This window comes from Dermatophagoides farinae, chromosome 7 (genome assembly GCF_024713945.1).
Source record: "Dermatophagoides farinae isolate YC_2012a chromosome 7, ASM2471394v1, whole genome shotgun sequence".
NCBI lineage: Eukaryota > Metazoa > Arthropoda > Arachnida > Sarcoptiformes > Pyroglyphidae > Dermatophagoides > Dermatophagoides farinae.
Window position 1 is genome coordinate 3172559 of NC_134683.1, and position 19026 is coordinate 3191584.

At 31.1% G+C, this 19026-nt stretch overlaps 1 protein-coding gene across 5 annotated transcripts; it reads right to left on the bottom strand.

The window, feature by feature from the left end:
- LOC124496659 (transcription factor Sp8) lies at nucleotides 1-18629 on the bottom strand. Of its 5 annotated transcripts, XM_075733072.1 has the most exons (3): nucleotides 9517-9618; nucleotides 8775-9233; nucleotides 1-2578 (listed from the first exon to the last, which is right to left on the bottom strand). In XM_075733072.1, exons 2-3 carry the CDS (start codon nucleotides 8799-8801, stop codon nucleotides 713-715), a joined length of 1893 nt encoding a protein of 630 aa, XP_075589187.1. In that variant the 5' UTR covers nucleotides 8802-9233; nucleotides 9517-9618; the 3' UTR covers nucleotides 1-712. The 5 variants fall into 5 exon arrangements, with proteins under 5 accessions (XP_075589187.1, XP_075589189.1, XP_046916161.2 ...); XM_075733074.1 differs by lacking the exons at nucleotides 8775-9233; nucleotides 9517-9618 and adding an exon at nucleotides 18537-18629; XM_047060205.2 differs by having other exon boundaries at nucleotides 8775-9640.
- Nucleotides 18630-19026: the final 397 nt, after the last annotated feature.

Sequence of the window (19026 nt, forward strand, 5' to 3'; positions counted from 1 at the left end):
TTAAAATTCATTTTTTTTTCGTTAAATTCAAATTACAAGCAAAAAAAAATGATTGAATTGAATCAAAAAAAAGTTTCCATGATTGTGTAAGGGGATGGTGGTGGTGGGTGGTTGTGGTACTGGTTACATTCTTAAATCAATTAATTTTGGAATGAATCAAGAGATAGAGAGAGAAAGAAAAAAATTGATGATGATAAGTAGCAATAAAAAAAATGAATCAATCAATCAATCAATCGATATATATTGATTAATGAACAAATGCTATTTACAATAAACAAGAAAAAAAAACCATTATTGAAAATGTTCAATATTCAATGAGAATATTCACTAATTCACAAATTCAAATACATAATAATAATGATGATGAAATGTCATCGATTGTTGTTCGTTTAGTTTTTTGTTTTTTTTTTTTTTTGGTTGTCCAGAAAAAAACCTATTCCTATTTCAACTATTTTTTTATGATACATTGTTGATTCTTCAAGTGTTGTGGGTGGAAATGGAACTATTGTGGGTGTGTGTGTTTGTGTGTGGGTGTGGGTGTGAAAAAAACAATGAACAAAACAATGAATGAATGTTGATGTAGCTTGGAGTAGATGTTTACAATTCTTGATTGAAAGCCAAAGTTTTTTCGTTTTTTTTTGTTGCAAAATTCCAAAGGTCAATAAATTCATATATAAATAATCAAATGACTATTGTGGATACACATATTCGATCACCATTTGATTGATAATTCTGATGGTAAAATACCGGGTGATGTTGTCATCTGATGATGATGAAGATGATTATGATTATGATTATTATGATTATGATTATTATTATGATGATTGGGCGCTGTTTGTTGATTATTATTTTCATTATCGCTACAATTTCCATTTTCTTTTTTAACATTACCAATAACATTACCACCACCTCCATCATTACCATTATGTGTTTTAACATGTTTACTAAGATGATCAGAACGCATAAAACGTTTATTACAAACTGGACATGCAAATCGTTTTTCGCCAGTATGTGTTCGTAAATGACGTTGTAATTCATCGGAACGTGTAAAACGTTTTCCACAGAAAAGCCAATTACAAACAAATGGCCTTTCACCTGTATGCCATCTTAGATGTGCTTTTAGATGAGATGTTTTTCCATAAACTTTACCACAGCCTGGTATATGACAACTATGGATGTTCTTTTTACGTAAATGAGCACCAGCTGGTCCTAAACGTTCAGCTTCCTGACAATTGGGACAATCACAGGTAGCACGCCCAGTATAACGACGTTGTGATCGAGTTGATGTTGTCGTTGTTGTTGTTGTCGATGATGATTGATTGGCCGATGAAGCAGCCGGTGGAATCGAGGCAGTGATCGCTGCAGTCGTTGATTGTGTGGTTGCAGATAAACCAAACGGTGATGTTGCCGTTGGATTCTGGTGACTGGTTGGCAACACTGATTTATACGTATCTTGCAACAAATGTTGACCAGATGCAGAAAGTAATGGATGGGCTGTTGCCACAGCGGCAGCCGATTGTGCTGATGCTGCAACTGCAGCAGCAGCGGCTAATGATGATCCAAGACCATAATCAGTAGCAGGTGAACCATAAGCATTAGCTTGTAGTCCAGTATGAAGACCAGTACTGGCTGTAGCCGATGTAGGTGCCATATCAAGCCAACTACTACCGGTAGCTGTGGGCATTTCCCACCAACTTGATGAATGATGATGATGATGATGATGGGCGGCTGCTGCATGATGATTCAATGACGATTGTGTGACTGGATCATTTTTGATACAAGCACCATGATGATGACCAGAAGTATTCATTCCAAATGGCCAACTATCAACAGCATATGGATTTGTAGCCATTCGTGAATACATATGACTGGTGCTCAAATGATTACTAGCGGCTGTATGATTTGTATGATGTGGGGTGTGTGTATGATGATGATCACCCGGATGATGATGTGAATGCATTTTACTAAAAAAGCTCGATGATTGTCCTGTTGTACCTACATTACCACTACCATCTAACATACAGGAAGTAGTAACAGAAGAATGAGGTGGTGGTGGTGCCGGTGGATAAACACTAAATATACTATCAGCAGTACTATAACCGATAGCTGAATTATTACTATTATTGGAATTGGGCGTTGAATTTAATGGTGATCGATTATTATTATTTGTATTTGTATTATACATTGTTTGACCAATCGATGTCGGTGGTGAACCGGCATTCGATGATGATGAGGCTCGTTGTTGAGGTAAACCAGCATTTGGTGGTGCTGCAGAATTTGGTGATGGTGTATGATGATTAATTGGTGGTGAAATTGATGTATTATTATTGTTATTATTATTTCCGATTGTATTTGTCAATGTGTTTGTCGTTGATGATGAATTCGATGATGATGATGATGATGTAGCTTTTTTCCATGGATGAAAACTTTTACCAACGGCTGCATCGGCCAATGGTGGTGGTGTTTTCGATGCTAATTTATTGCATTGTGCTGTTAACATTGCTAATGGATTTGTTGTACCACCACCAGCACCACCAACAACACCGCCACCACCAGCTAAACGTGCTGTAGCTGGTTCCTAGATAAAATGAAAAACAAAAAAAAAACAAAAAATTAATAATGACCAAACGTGTCAAAAGTGAATCAGGAGTAAATAGAAAAAAAATTCAGCAATCCAATTGGATCAGCTCAGCGAAAAAAAACAAGTTTCAATACTGTCATCTGATACCTGGATTTCAAACCTCGATCACTGATCGGCCAGGTTCATTCATGAATCCATCTGCCATGTTATCAATGTGTGTGTGTGTGTGTGTGATGGTCTTGTTGTAAACATGATATTCATTCGAATTGATTGATGAATTTTCGTGATTATTATCATCATCATCATCATCATCTCTATTGGATATAAAACCGATCCTGTTGCGTTTCGTCATCATCATCATCATCATCATCATCAATGATTCAATTCAATTCATAGATGTCATTATATCTAATTATCGAATCAAAATGGCAAAAAAAAAATTCGTTCATTGCCATCATCATCATCATCATAACGTAAATGATTTACAAAAAAAATGCCTGCATCAATATCAAAAAAAAAGAAAAGAAAAACACTCACTCACTCTCTCAAGTAGGGTATATATTATTGATCAAAAACTAGAAAATTATTATTGATTTAATCAGAATCAAAATGATGATGATGATGATGATCAGATGAGGGCCACACCTCAAATCAGATCAAGTTTTTTTTTCTTCATCTTGTTTGTCTCGCTTTTATACACACAGATCAAGATCATCATCATCGTTGTTGTTGAGATTTTCGGGTGGAGTAACCAGCCGGTAGGTTGTTGTCTATGTTAACCATGATTTTTTTTTTTGTTTTTTTTTTTGGCTGCAATCGATCACACACTGAATGAATATTCAAATTAAAAAATAATAATGAAAATCAAACAAAATAACAACAACAACAGCAAAACGAAACCAAAAAAAAAAAAAAATGAATTTCAATCAATAGGGATCGATGATACTGTGGTCATCAATCGGGTTAACAATACACACACAACACACAGTAATGCATCATCATCAATAATGATGGTTAATAGTAATCTCATTCTATGTGTTTTTGTGTGTATGACAAATATATGTTGCTGATATAAACAGGAATTTTTTACAGAGAGATAGAGAATAAAGATTCTCAGGAAGGTAGAATTTGATTTCCACCAATTTTCAATGGTTGGTCAATCGACACAATCGATGATGCATGACTGTTTTTTTTTTCATTTTGACTTGATGATTTGGAAACATTATTTGGACAGCGAAAAAAAAAATAAAAATAATAAATTTCACTCTCTTCGTTCGGTTTATCCAGTACTAGGAATGTTTCTATTGTTTTTTTGTTTGTGTGTGTGTGTGTGTGTGTGTGTGGCTTAATTATCACATTGATGGCCAACCAAAAAAATACACACAGAGGTTGTGACAATATTTACGAGCTTTCGATAAGCTCGAATCGACAACAACAACAATTGAAACTAAATTACAAAAATGAAAAAAAAACGAAACATCAGTATTGTGTGAAGAATTGTGTGAATATAACGAATTTGAATCTGTCAAAATTGAAACAAAAAAAAAACAAAACAAAACAGCAGAAAAAAAATTTTTTTTTCTTGAACCGTTTTTTTTCGAAATATTTCGCAAAGAACAATGACACCATGACCACCACCGAAACAACAACAACAACAACAAATGAATCGATTTGCATAAGAATCGATTCATTTATTGATTTTTCTCATTTTTTTTTATATAGATTATATATGTGAATATTACACATTTGCTAAATAATTTTTTCAAAATAGAAACGAAAAGAATCACCAAAAAAAAAACGTCACACACACACACATTCATGCATAGCAAAAATAAAAAGAATGGTCGAGTATAATAAATCATTGGAATCGAATCGATGAACGAAAAAAGCAGTATCGAAAGTAATTATCGAATCGCTTCTGACAGTAATTATCTCTTGTTGTTGTTGTTGTTTTTTTTTGTTTGAAAGAAAAATTTTTTTCTAGAAAAAAAAACAAAAAAAAAATTCTTCAACCATTATCATCATCATCATCATCATCATTTGGAAGTCATATATTTGACCTTTTTTTTATATTATCTTTGATATTCCAAATCCACATTCATTACGCATGTGTACAGTAATTATCTCACCAATTTGGAATTGATGATGATGATGATGATCATTATTATTGTTGTGAATATGATGGCCACACGATTTTTGATCATTTGAACATCATTCAAATAAAATCGATATCGAAAAAAATTATTAATTTAAGCCACACACACACATACATACGGATACCCCCTTCAAAAATTGGTTTATCCTAATGCATTATGCATTAGGATCATCATCTACAGATCTTTACCTATGAAAAGAAGCACGTCTTTTTTTTAAAAAAATTTTCTCTACAAAAAAAGTCGTTATTTTGTGTGTGTGTATGTACGAGTGAGTTTAAACTTTTCTTATAACAAGAATCCGTCCAGATGATCATCATCGTCATCATCGTCGTCGTCGTCCACACACACACATTTAATGAAAGAAAGAAAGAAAAAAAAAATGAAAAGAAATTTTGTTTGATTTATGATCAAAGAACCAAAAAAAAAAGAAAAAAAAAGAAAATTAGCTCAAAAACAACAACAGGAAAACAAAAAAACGAAACGAAACGAAAGATTAACGAAAGAGGGAGAAAAAATAAGATCAAAAGTCAAAAATAGCAGCAGCAGCAGCAACAAGAAATTTGAGCTTTACGGCTTTTTTTATCGATAACTAACAACAACAAAAATGAAAAAAAAAAAATTCTCGATCACGAACAAGGTGTTATTGGAAGGAGGAATCTATGCATGTGTGTGTGTGTGTGTGTGTGTATTTGGTTCGTGTATCGTTCGGACCATCTGCCTTATGGCCATACCATGGTTTGGATTACATTAATTAATTCAAATACACCATTTTGATATACAACACATCGAACAACAACAACAACAACAAATAATCGACATACGAAAACTAATGATCAAAGATCATTCACACACACACACACACGCACACGGAGATATCAGATTGGGATCAATGTAGAACAAAACAAAACAAAACAAAAAAAAATTTTAAACGATAATTTTCTGGATCACCAACAACAATGATAATGATAATAGTGAAATCTCACATTTCATTTTAGAATTTTTTTTTGTTTTTTTTGCAGAATAGAATTTTATATGAACAAAATGAAAAATTTTCCAAATTCTAATCATATACGGCAAATGACAAGCCGTTTAAAAACATATATATATTAATAATACAATGAAAATGAAAATTATCCGCTTTTTGTGTGTTGTAATCAATCACATCGACACTAGGAGAAAAAAAAAATTTGCTGCTTGCCATCCATCCATTTCAGCCACACACACACACACACACACACGGAGAGAATTGAGAATAATTCACAGTTTGCATTATACCCGTTTTTGTTCATTGTTTTTTATTTTTTATTCACAAAACCACGATTGCTGTCAGTGACATTTTCTGGATTCTGATGATGATGACGATGATTACGGCGACTACAAAAAGTCAACCAGAATTTACAAAATGAACAAATGAACAAAGAATATGTATATACATGGATTATATGTTCATGATTATTATATGATGACCAATGATGTAATTTTCTAATCAAAGCAAAGCAAAACCAAAAAAACAAACCATCTAAAATTATCATGAAAATCAATTTTCGCATCAAACAAAACAAAAAAAAAACACATCAATATCGATATGATCTGATGTTGATCTCGAAACAAACATCAAATCAAAAATTATTCGTTTGTCGAATATTTATTATTATTATTGAAATGATATCACATACACACACAGAGAGAACAAATCAATTGTCCTGTCAATATCAATGTGTGTGTGTGTTCAGTGTGAATCGTTCATTTTTTTTTCTCTGATTCGATTCGATTCGATTCTCGATAATATTGCATGTCATCATCATCATCATCATCATGCATCATGCATGCGTTCATCATTTTTCAATTTTTAAAAAAAATTGAAACAAACAAAACGTATAATTAAAACAAAAAACAAAACAAAAAAAAATTTTTTTGAAAAATTCAACCATTCAAAACTGAATGTAACAGTTAGTTATATACATTATGCATATACTGATGTGTAGATTTATCGATTCGATTCATTTTTTTCTTCTTCTTCTCCTCTTGTTGTTTTTTTTTGCTTTAGTCGGACCTGTTATATATTTTTTTTGCTTTGTTGTTTTGATTTTTTTTCTCTATTTCGACCTGTCAAATAAATTTTTGTTGTTGTTGTTGTTGTTGTTGCCTTGATTGTTAGGCTTGTTGGTCTTTTTAATTAATTGATTCTTTCATTTTTTTTCACTTCAGGGCCAATTAAGAGTCCTGGTTGTTGTTGTTGTTGTTAGTGTCCAGTGTTAAGTATGTGTGTGAAATCGAAACAAAAATGTTCAATGTTCAATGCATGCATGCATTTAGTTCAGAATCGAATTTTTTTTTATTTTATTTTTGGCGTTCATCATCATCATCATCATTATAAATGATACTTTGTAGTTCTTCTTCTTCGGTTGTTGTTGTTATTTTTGACAATAAAATTACAGCGCCAATCACATACACACACACACAAACAACTTACATCGACTACATGTCTAATAGATGATGATGATCAATATATATCGATATAGAGAAATTATTACGGAAAAAAATAAAAACTTTTAATTTGGAAATTTGAAACACAAGAATTCTGTTGTTGTTTTTTTGGAATTCATCAGTTGTTGTTGATATTTGAAACATTGGAATTTCGTTTTTCTTCTTCTTTCCAATATACCAGAATCAATCAAAGATAATCAATCATAATCATCATCATCAATACATCATCGTGATTGATTCGTAGTTGAATATCGAATTTCAATTTTTTGTTGTTGTTGTTGTTGTTTTCATCGAATTCAAGAATGAAAAAACAAAAAAAAACCAAAATCAACAACAACAACAACAACAACAAGGTCCAATAAAATAAAACATTTTCACATAGAAAAAAAAATCCCAAAATTTCACATTTATTCATCATGATTTAATGACGATGATGATGATGATGATGATCATAATAATTTTATTAATGAAATCCATCTTTATGATTCATAATAATTCATACAAATTAAAAACCATTATCATTCATTCATACATACATTCAGTAGGTATAAACACGATATGAATCGTGAGCATCACCATCACTATCACCATCTTCATGAATCGTGTTTATGCTGTTTTCTGTCTCACTCTCTTTGTGCATCTTTGTGCAAGTAATTTGAGAATTATGAGCGAACAAGTTAGCCATTTAATTACTTCTGATGATGATGATGATGATGATGATATTTTTCATTGATAATGATGATGTTATAAAAAAGTTGTATTGAAAATTTTTTTTCTCATTTCAAGGCTAAGGCATTAACAACAACATTGCCGACGCCGCCGTTGCCGCTGTTAATCTTTTTTTTTTAAATTTGCTAACAAGACTTTGTTATGGTTGTTGTTGTTGTTATTAAAATGTATTTATAAATGTGTCAAGTATACACATCACACACACACACACACACACACAATACCTGAGTGTAAAACAGATTGTTGTTTTTTTTTGGATCACGATTTTTTTTTGTTTTGTTTTGTTTTGTTTTTCTAACTATTTAACAGTTTTTATTTATACAGATTTTTCATTCATTTGATAATCATCATCATCGATTGATCGATGATCATCATCCTTATACATACATCATAATGATGATGATGATGATGATGATGTATCTTCATCCGCAATGAACCACTGTGGATCCAATTTTTTTTTGCTGCATCATTAACAAATGAATGAATGTTTCGATCATCATCATCATCATGATGATGATGATGGTGAACAAAAAAAGAAATGAAATGGGCGCCCATCGAAATAACAAAAAAAAAACTTGATCCATATTTTCATTCATTCATTCATTCACGAGTATCTTTCTTTTCGGTCATCATCAAAGCCTAGAATTAAATTTTTTCTTATTTTTTTTTTTGGCGTCAATTTTAACACATCTAGAACATCAAACACAAGTTTGGGCAGACACATTTGGATTCATCATCATCATCATATATATAATTGACAGGATCATATTTATAATATAATTGAATATTTCAGATAAATCAGTGAAAAACACCAAACATACCATCTGTACAATCGAACTAGCCATCATATTTTGATCTGGATTTTTTTTTTTTGCTATATTTTCAGATCGACAGGTCGTCGTCGTCGTTGTTGTTGTTGTTGTTGCTGTCGATTTTGATATCTTTTTTTTCTTATTGTTGTTGTTATTGTTGTTGTTGGATCCCAAATTATTTGATTGACACAAAATATCACACTGACACTAATGATTGAATGAATGAATAAAACGCCCAACGGATTGGATTTTTTTTTTCGTATTCAAATGATTCAATGGCACGCCTACACATACGCACACACACACACACACACAGAAAAACAATTTTAACAAACAAAAAAAAAATCAATTTTCAATATGCGGATGTCATGAATGAATTTATGTCATATTTGAATACAAACAAATAAACAAACAACGAGAAAAAACTGGAACCCATTGATGAATTGAAATGTGATGATGATGATTCTTCTGATGATGATCAAAACAAAACAAAACAAAACAAACAAAAAATATTGAAATGAGATCTTGTCCAATCAAAACAAAACAAAACAAACAAAACAAAAAAAATCAAATCAAAAATTTATTAAAAACACAAAAAACAATGACAGTAGCCATAGACAAAAAAAAACACAAATATAAAGACAAAAAGACTTGTCATTCAAAGAAAAAAAAATAATAATAAAAATATCGAATACAATGACAAATGGACACAAAAATGGAAATATAAACGTGCACACACTCGCACACTTACACACAATAAAGATACGGGGTCGTTATTTCACTCTATGTAGTTTTTTTTATATATATGTTGGTCGTCAATGATGATGATGATGGTGATGGCGATGATGGTCACTCTCAATCAAGTTACAATCAATGAATGAGAATTTTTTTTTCTTGAATCCCACACAAAACACAAACGCACGCAATGTGAGATTGCTCTGCACACACACACAAACATGAACATGTTGAACACACCAAAGGTTTTCAAAATGTGGTTCCGCCTTTATTTGATCGGTTACGGCCTACTTTTAGTTTATTTACACGCTAGTTTTTCTGCCTCTTTTTTCACTTTGATGGAAAAAAATTTTTTTGGATTGTTTTTTTTTTTTTTTTTTGGTTTCGTTCTGCAATTCTTCTGTGTCTGTGTATTATTTATTATTATTATTCTCCATAATATTCACTTTCACGCACACAGATTGATGTGTGTGTGTGTGTGGAAGTTGAAAAAGGAAAAAAAGTTTTTTTTCTTCTTTCAATTCATCATCATCATCTGACATCATCAGAGGACAACCCCATTTTTTTGTTTGTTTGTTTGTGTTACACGTGCGCGGGCGCGTGTATCATTTCATTAGAATGAATTTCACTTTTTTTTTGGGCGTCTTCTCATAGAGCATGCGTATGATGAAAAAGAAAAAAATTTTTTTCGTTTGATTCTTGATTTTGATCATCATCAGAATTGCTAAAAGTATATATGGCACTTTAGTAGCCCATGAAAATAATTCGAGTGGACCTCTCTCTCTCTCTGTCTATTGTTTGGGAGTGGGGATGAAAAGCGAGTGGGTGATAGAATCAGGAAAAAAAATTTCCCACCACCACCACCACCATTCATTCTAATTGGTTGATGATGATCAAAATCGATTGCGTGTGATATGATTCGTCATCATCATCATCATCGAAATCGACATCGAAATCGACATTCGGAAATTATATTTTCACGAATGATATATTAAAGAATGTAAAAAAAAGGATTCAATTAGGACACTCGAAATTGTCGAGACATCAATGTATTTCGATGTGCATTTGTGTGTGTGTGTGTGTATGAAAACCTCCATTCTTTTACACTCTGGGCATTGATTCGTTTTGATTTAAATGATCAAAATCCATTGACATGTTCCGTATCCGCCTACTTGTTTTGTTTTGTTTTGTTTTTTTTTTATTATTTCTTTGCTTCATTCTTCTTACATAGTTCTAGGTTGGTTTTTTTTCGGATCAATATTTTCAATGGAAAGCGAAAAATTTTTTTTTTCTTTCTCCCATATATAGCAGCAGCAGCGACAGCAGCACCATTTGACGAATATACATCGTATTTTGTCCGTTTTTTTCTTCACCATTTTCTGCTTTCTGCATTCATCGGTCGGGTGTTAGGATGGATCACCATCAGCAGCAATAACAACAACAACAACAAAAACAGCATCAAACAAAACAAAAAAAAACGTCTGGTTATGACGTTATCCACCACCAAAGCATCAGGCTCAAACAATTGTTCGTATATACGGTTCAATTCACCATTAAATCATATCACCAGACCGTATTCATCCATTCCAATGGAATGGAAACCATTTTTTTTTGTTGCATACGCGATATGCAAATGAGCAACCAATGAAAAAAAAAATGAACTAGAATTGTATATTGAAAGCATCTTTTATAATGGAATATTCAAATATTCACGATTTTTTTTTTTCAATTTAACCATTTTTTTTGCAGTTAATTAATTTCCTCTTGCTAATGATAACGATGATTTTTTTTTGTTCCAATGAGTCATATGATTTGTAGGGGAAAAAAACTCCATGTGCAACAGCAACAAAAAAATACAAAAAAAAATTGCGTGACAATCCAGGAATTATTATCACCGGAATTTGAAACTTGAATTCGAAATTCGATCCATTGTGTATAGTGGAAAGAAAATCTTTATTGAAATGAAATAAGATCATCATCAATGATGTGATTACGAAGGAGTATTCAGCAGCAGCAGCAAAAGTTTTTTTATTCCATCTCCAAACAATCGAATATGATGACAATAACTCGAGCAACAACAATACACACACACACACACAAATCTTATGGCGAAGATTATAGAATACCAAAAAAAAAAATGCCATGGCAATTGAAACGTTTTTTTTGTCTACTTTTAATATAGAGGTTATTACTTTACACACAACATGAATCACAAGGCATCGCAACAACAACAACAACAACAACAAAACGAATGGAAAACAACGACAACAACAACAACAAAAGATAAAGATAAAATAAATAAATAAAGAAAGAAAAAAAAAACTCAAGACTTTCAAAGAAAATCTTCATCATCGACAATTTTCGGGCTCAGAAGTAAAATAAAAAAAAAAAAAAATAAAACAAACTTCGACACGCCTAATTTGGCTGATTAATTGTAGCCTTTTTATCCATCATCATCATCGTGTGTTTTTTTCGTTTCATTCTTTCATTCTTGGTCAATTGAAAAAGCTTTGAGTGTGTGTGTATGAGTGTATGTCATGTTATTATTTAGGCTTCTCTTTAATTTCCGCCCCATCATCATTGACTTTTACCCCATTGATGCTGTTTGTTTATTTGTTTGTTGTCGATGATTTTATTTCATTTTCTGTTGTTGAATTGTTTGAACAGAACTATTTCTACACACACACACACACACAAACAGCGGATGTATTAAGGTAAATAAACGAATTTAGGCAAACGAAACAAAACGAAAAAAAAAATAGCTTGGCACCTGAGATTTTCTTATGAATTGGAAATGAATTTTTTTTTCGCTTTTTAAAATGTTATGAATTTTTTTTTCGTTGTTGTTCTTCTTCAAGAAAGTAAAAAAAAACACACACACACGGTTCCAGTATAATTATATGGTCCATATGATTGTATAAGTAGTAATGGTGTGAGTGTGTGTGTGTGTGTGATTTTAATGAAAATAAATAGATAAATTGATTGTTTCAAATGAATGAATGAATAAATGAATGGTCGAATTTTAATTAGGTAATAAACACACCATCATTATTATTGTTATCGATTTATGATTTACGATGATTTATAATTATTATTAAAAAAAACTAATAATTTTTTTAACACCACCACCACAACCACCACCATCACCACCATTATTAATAATAGTAATAACTCTTTTCTGATTGAATGAATGATCAGATGAATGGTCAATGGAAATTTTCTTTTTTTTTTTTTTTTTACTTTTCGTCTGGCCATTTTCATTGGCCACAATTATCACCTCGACAATGTAGACAGTGTGTGTGTGTGTGTTTGATGAATTGTCTGATGATTGAAAAGTTTTTTTTTCTTTGAAAAAAAACATCATCGATTGTGATTTTTATTGGTCAATTTTTTTTCAAAAAGTAAAAAAAAAATTCAAATTCTACATGATTCTTATCAAATTGAATGAACAATCGATTGACAAGGCAATTGATTTTCTATGTATGATGTTGATGTTGTTTTACAATCAATTAACAATTATCAAATAATGATGATTGAACAACCACAAACACAACGTTCGATTTGTTGTTATCGAATGATGACAAGAAATAATTTGTCAGTCAAAAAAAAAAAGAAAAAACAAATAAAATAAGGGTCGTGTGCCATAGCCAATATATATTGAATTATTTTGTTCGTTTTGTTTCATCAAACAAATTGAATTTGAACGAATAAAACAACAACAACAACAACAACAACAATAATGATTCAATGATGATGATGATGATGATGATGACAGGCAACAATCACATCTCAAACAAAACCAAAAAATGAAACGAAACGAAAAAATTTTTTTTTTTTTGATTTTTCTGGTAATGACTTTTCTGGCTATGTCAAAACAACAGAAAATGATTATTGTTATCATCCATAAAAATCCACCAATTGGACACACGACCTGATGACGTGTGTGTGATGATGATGACAGGCAGTATTCATTCATATTCTGTATTCACCAATGTGTGTTTGTGTGTGTGTGTTAACAATAATTTTCCATTTTCGATTTTTTTTTGCCATTTCAAATCAGGGAAAAAATCCAATTCGAAATACATCCGCTAGATCTATGTATCAATTCAATACATCAACACATTCATTTGTCATTTCATTCGATCAATAGATCGATTCAAAATGAAGAAGAAGAAAGAGAACCAAGTAACAAATATTCAAAGGCGTGAAGGAGAAAAAAAAATTTTTTTTTAAATTGATTCAGCCCATTATCATCATGATCATCCATATGGGATAGTCGCCCACCACACATGAAAACCATGCATAACAAATATCAAATAGATAATGAATGATAATGGCCCCCAAAAATGATAATCATCATCATCATCATCATGATAAAATGACGCTTCCAAGTATCACACACACACACACATACACAGTGATGGAAAAAACCAAACCTGCAAATAAGAGAAAAATGGAAATGTGAAACAAAAAAAAAAAATTCAGAGAATTGGAAAACATACACACACACACACACATTTATCCAGATAATTGATGATGATATCTTCTGATTATTGTTACTATTGCTGTTGTTATTTGGAATTTTGATTTGAAATTTTTTTTTTCATTTCATTTCATTTCATTTTGAAAATAAAAAAAAAATTCAATCGACTATATATTTGCAATGTTTAGAATTCGAAAGATTAGCTCATCTTTTTTTTGCAGTTTGTTTTTTTTAAACCGATAATTGGCCTAATTGATCAACAGAAAACATCTGAATTCACATTATATGAACAGAACATGAATGAAAAAAATGTTATCTAATATCAAATATCCACACACACACAGGGAGAGAAGAAAAAAATTTTCAAACCATCCTTAATGTCGATAATTGTAGCTTCGGATAATTTTTTTTTTTTGAAACTTTGAAGCTGACCAATTGATATGATAATTCACACACACACACCATACACATAAAGACAGTGAATATAAGATGATTTTCAAAATTATCATCATCATCATCATCATCATTTGTACATTGCCCTGTGTTGTGGTACAAAAACAAAAACAAAAACAAAACAAAACAAAACCGCAAATCGCCTTAAGCATTTAAAGATTATTAAAGATTCGATTTTTTTTTTATAAGTAAATTGATGATGATTATGATGAATAAAAGTGATTTATGAATTATGATGACTATTACTACTACTACCACTACTAATGATGCTAATACCACCATCAATTTAATAACCAATATGGGTAGAATAATTTTTCAAAATTCGATTGATTTATAAGCCGAGCCTTTTTTTTCTTGAATTCTTGTGTGAACCACAAGTTTGTTTGTTTGTTTGGTTCAGAGAGATGTAAACACGGGGAAAAAAACGAATCAGATTTTTGTTGTTTCTTTTTGAAAATTTTTCAAAAGTCAAAATTTTTTTTTTCGTTTTGAATTTCATGTGAAAAATGATTTCAGATATTTTTTTCTCTTACTTGGGTTTGAAATAATTATTTTTTTGTTTTGTTTTTCGTTTCATTATCATATTTTGGTACGTGTTTTTTTTCAAACAAACGAAAAACGAATGAAATCGACTAATTAACCCGATCAATGGGGTTCTTGTTGTGTTCGTTGTTGTTGTTGTTGTTATAAGCAGGACAATTATTTTGGGATTTATTTCATTTATATAGAGGAAAAAAACCGACCTGAAGATGAACAAAAAAAAAAAAACAAAAATCAAACGCGGCTTTTTGATGACTTTGATTCAGACCGTTGGTGGCGGTGGTGATAGTGGTGGTGGACCACATGATGATGTTTAAAAAAAATTGATTGGACCAAGTTTTCCACTTTTTTCAACAACAAAAATCAATAATTGGGCCCCACAATTGACCTTCATCATCATCATCATCATCATCATAATCATTAAACATAACCCTTCTTTTCACAAGTTTGAAGCGTTGATTTATTTATTCTGTTCATGGTAAAAAAAAAACAAATCAAAATGAAAAACGAAAGTTCGGTCTTGTCAGTTTCATTGTGGACGCTCAGAGCAGCGGCCGCCGCCGCCGCCGCCACTACTATCCATTGACTGACACTGACATGTTTCTGAAATGATTTTCAATCAATTCAGAAAAAAAAGAGGTAAACGAAAAAAAAGACATTAATAATCGACTTATTATGGACAACAAAAACAGAATTTGACTTTTTGAATTCGACATACCGACCGACCGACCGACCTAACAGACAGAAAAAAAAATTTAAAAAAAACAAAAACAAAATTCGATTCGAATGAGTAAATTAAACAACTTGGAACAATTTGGCCGCAAGGTATGTGTGTGTGTGTGTGTGTCGGCTTTCAGTTGTTGAAATTTTGTCCTTGAAACAATTTTAATGTTTCTAGGTCGAATGTGTTTATGGTGGTGTACCAATTGTTTTTCATCGTTTGTTTGTTGGTCGTTTTGTTTGTCATTTTGTTTATTTGATTTGATTTGGTTTTTTTTTCTTTGTAAATAGACATTATGGATGTGTGGAAGGAGAAAAAAAAACATATTTATGTTTACCACAAACAAACAAACACACAAACAAACAAACACACACACACAATTAAATGAATGATGATGAAAATCACATCACAAATCAACAAGAGATATAAAAAAAAACCTAAATAGACAAAATGACATCATCATCATCATCAACAATATGGCTATTTTTACAATTAACCTATGTCACGCAAGTTCCATGTACAAATAAACATCATCATCATAAATAAATATATACAGGTAAATTGTGTTTGTGTGTGCGGTTCCATAGACAATAATCGGTCCTTACCACTATACAATACCAGAAATCAAATGATCAGATTTTAGTCGTATATAAAAAAAAAAATAGAATTGCCAAGATAATCATGATGATGAACCAAATGAAACACGAAAATTGAACAAATCCATTTTTGTTTTTTGAATGGATTTATTGATGTTCTGATAGAATTTTCATTCATTCATTTTTTTCTTTGTTTTGATTAACTGCAATGATGATGATTGTGTTGATTTTAAATCGTTTTTTCTTTCTTTCTTTCTAATCCAATCTGATGGTAGTAGCAACTTGGTTTTTTTTTGTATTCAATGAACAAATCGGATGTGTTGTTTTTTTTCATTTTTCTGGTCAATCATCATTTTTGATATTTGAACGTTTCAATTCATTCCGAAAAAAATGGCCGGCCACCACCAACAAAAAAAAAATTCTTTGCGGTTATGACACGCAAAAAGTTCATCAAAAGTTTTTTTTTGGTTATTGTATTTTATGTGGATTTCATCATACGGTTTTGACACTTGATTCTTCTTAATGATCATCTATGATGATGATGAGCTATGGCGAATTGCATGCAAAATGGCCACTAAAAAAAAAACAAAATTCCTTTTTTTTATTCTTCGACATTCCAATGATTTTGAATTATTATTATTATTATTATTATTATTAACATCATTATGGCCATTTTGGATGTTGATTTGCCGATTTATTGCCGATTAATAATGATAGAAATTCGGATTGGCCATCCATTTTTTCTTGTTTGTTGATGGTGTGGTGGTTAATAGATCGTTTTTGGTTGGATGGCCAAAAAAAAAGTCTGGATTCTTATGGCCATTATACAGTGCGTCAATAATATATTGCAACCGAAACGAATTTGAATCAACATTTGGTGAATGCATTCATTCTCTTTGGATTTTATGAGTTTTTTTTTGTTCGATTCATTCATTCATGTATTCTATTCACAGTCAGTATATAGGAAAATTGATGATAATTTTATTCAATTTTCAGAATCATCAATGATGAACGAACAAAAAAAAACTTTTCGAAATCAAACAACAACAACGACAACGACTACTAATAGAACCATTTGCAGAATAATTGAATCGATCCGGTCTGATTTGTCGATTAACCAAAAAAAAAAAAGAAAAAAAACGACAGATTTGACAAAATGATCAATCTGGTCATCAAGAGGAACACACATACAAACCAAAAAAAAAAAAAAGAAAAAGAACCAGTGATGATGATGATGATGATGAACAAACAAAAATAATCAGCCATTCAATAACAATGTCGTCATTACTATTATTGTCGATTCATTCATGTTCAATATTCTGGTTGGCATGATGGCAACAACAACAACAAAAACAACAAAAACGGCTGGTATAATTAATGCATTGCAACCATAGAGCTCTGAATGTCATGTCACATTTTTTTTTCTATTATTTCTGTTGACCAGAATATTGTCTATTTAACTTTTTTTTTCTCTTCTTGTTCACTTTTCATTTTCATTCTGACCATTGATTTTGTTTTCAATAAACGGAAATCTTTAACGTTTTCATTTGTTCGATTTAGTTGAAGATTTTTTTGTTTTGTTTCTGTTTCTGGTTTCATTAGTTTCGAAGGCGGTATTATAATATATAAATGGCCATAATAGAGTAATAACACTCAACGATGATGATAATGATTAGGGTGGAAAAAAAGTAGCCATATTGTTTCTATTTCTTTGTCTTATTCTTCACTGATGATTATTAGCTTGTTTTTAATTTTTTTTTTATTTTCGAACGTCAACCCAAAATTCATTCCATTTTTGTTTCGATCATTATCCATCGTGTTTGGTTCCACATTGTTTTTGAATGGGAGAAAAAAAAACTTAATAGTTCGTTTGAAAGGGATTTCTGGTGGCTAAACATTGACGTTGACTTTTTATCTTTCGGTACATTACCATCATTATCGTCATCATCGTCATCATCATCATAGTTATCCATATTCCAAGCTCCAGTTAAGTAAAGGGGCCATTTTTTTGAATGTCGCAAAATTAAAGACTTGTAGTATATTGATGATGATGGTTGATGGTTGATGGTGGTGGTGGTGGTGGTGGTGCTGCCGAACGGAACGAAATAAAAAAATGTGAACAACAAGTTTTAATTACATACTACGGGTAAGAACCGTGCCAATTCACGTAGGACACACATGCACATACACACACACACACACACAATCATCGCTTGAAAATAAAAATTTTTTTTTCTACTTACCCGAGAATAATTATAGAGAACGATAACTAACACAAATATGACAATTCATTCATTCATTCAAAAACTCGAATGGTAATGCAACGTTTTTTTTCAAAATGATCAAACAGCCGAAAATTTGTTCCAAAATACGATTGTTGTCGTTTATTTTACAGCATAAAAAAAAAATTTTTTTTTTTCGTAGCATTTCATGGAAACGAAAAACTAATCAATGAAATGGACTAAATGAATGAATGAGTTAGTGAAATTGAAAATGAAATGGAAAAAAACAATGAAACAAACCAAAAAAAACGATCATCATAATGGTAATAAGTACATTTTCCAGTAGAATTCCATAGAATTGATCATTTTTTTTCAAATTCACCAATATATATCAGCTTTGATTGTTCGAATCATTCACAATGATAATATGCTGCCACATAGTGGACAAAAATGTAAAATATTCCATTTATCATTGTTAGTTTGTATCGTGAAAGTATACGATGATACTACT

What these genes read in the sequence shown, in the direction of transcription:
- LOC124496659 (XM_047060205.2), bottom strand. Translation starts at nt 8,801, where the DNA reads ATGATGGCTAGTTCGATTGTACAGATG. An exon ending in CTAGTTCGATTGTACAGATG is followed by an intron (nt 2,579 to 8,774) that starts GTATGTTTGGTG and finishes CATTTTATCTAG; the next exon opens with GAACCAGCTACAGCACGTTT.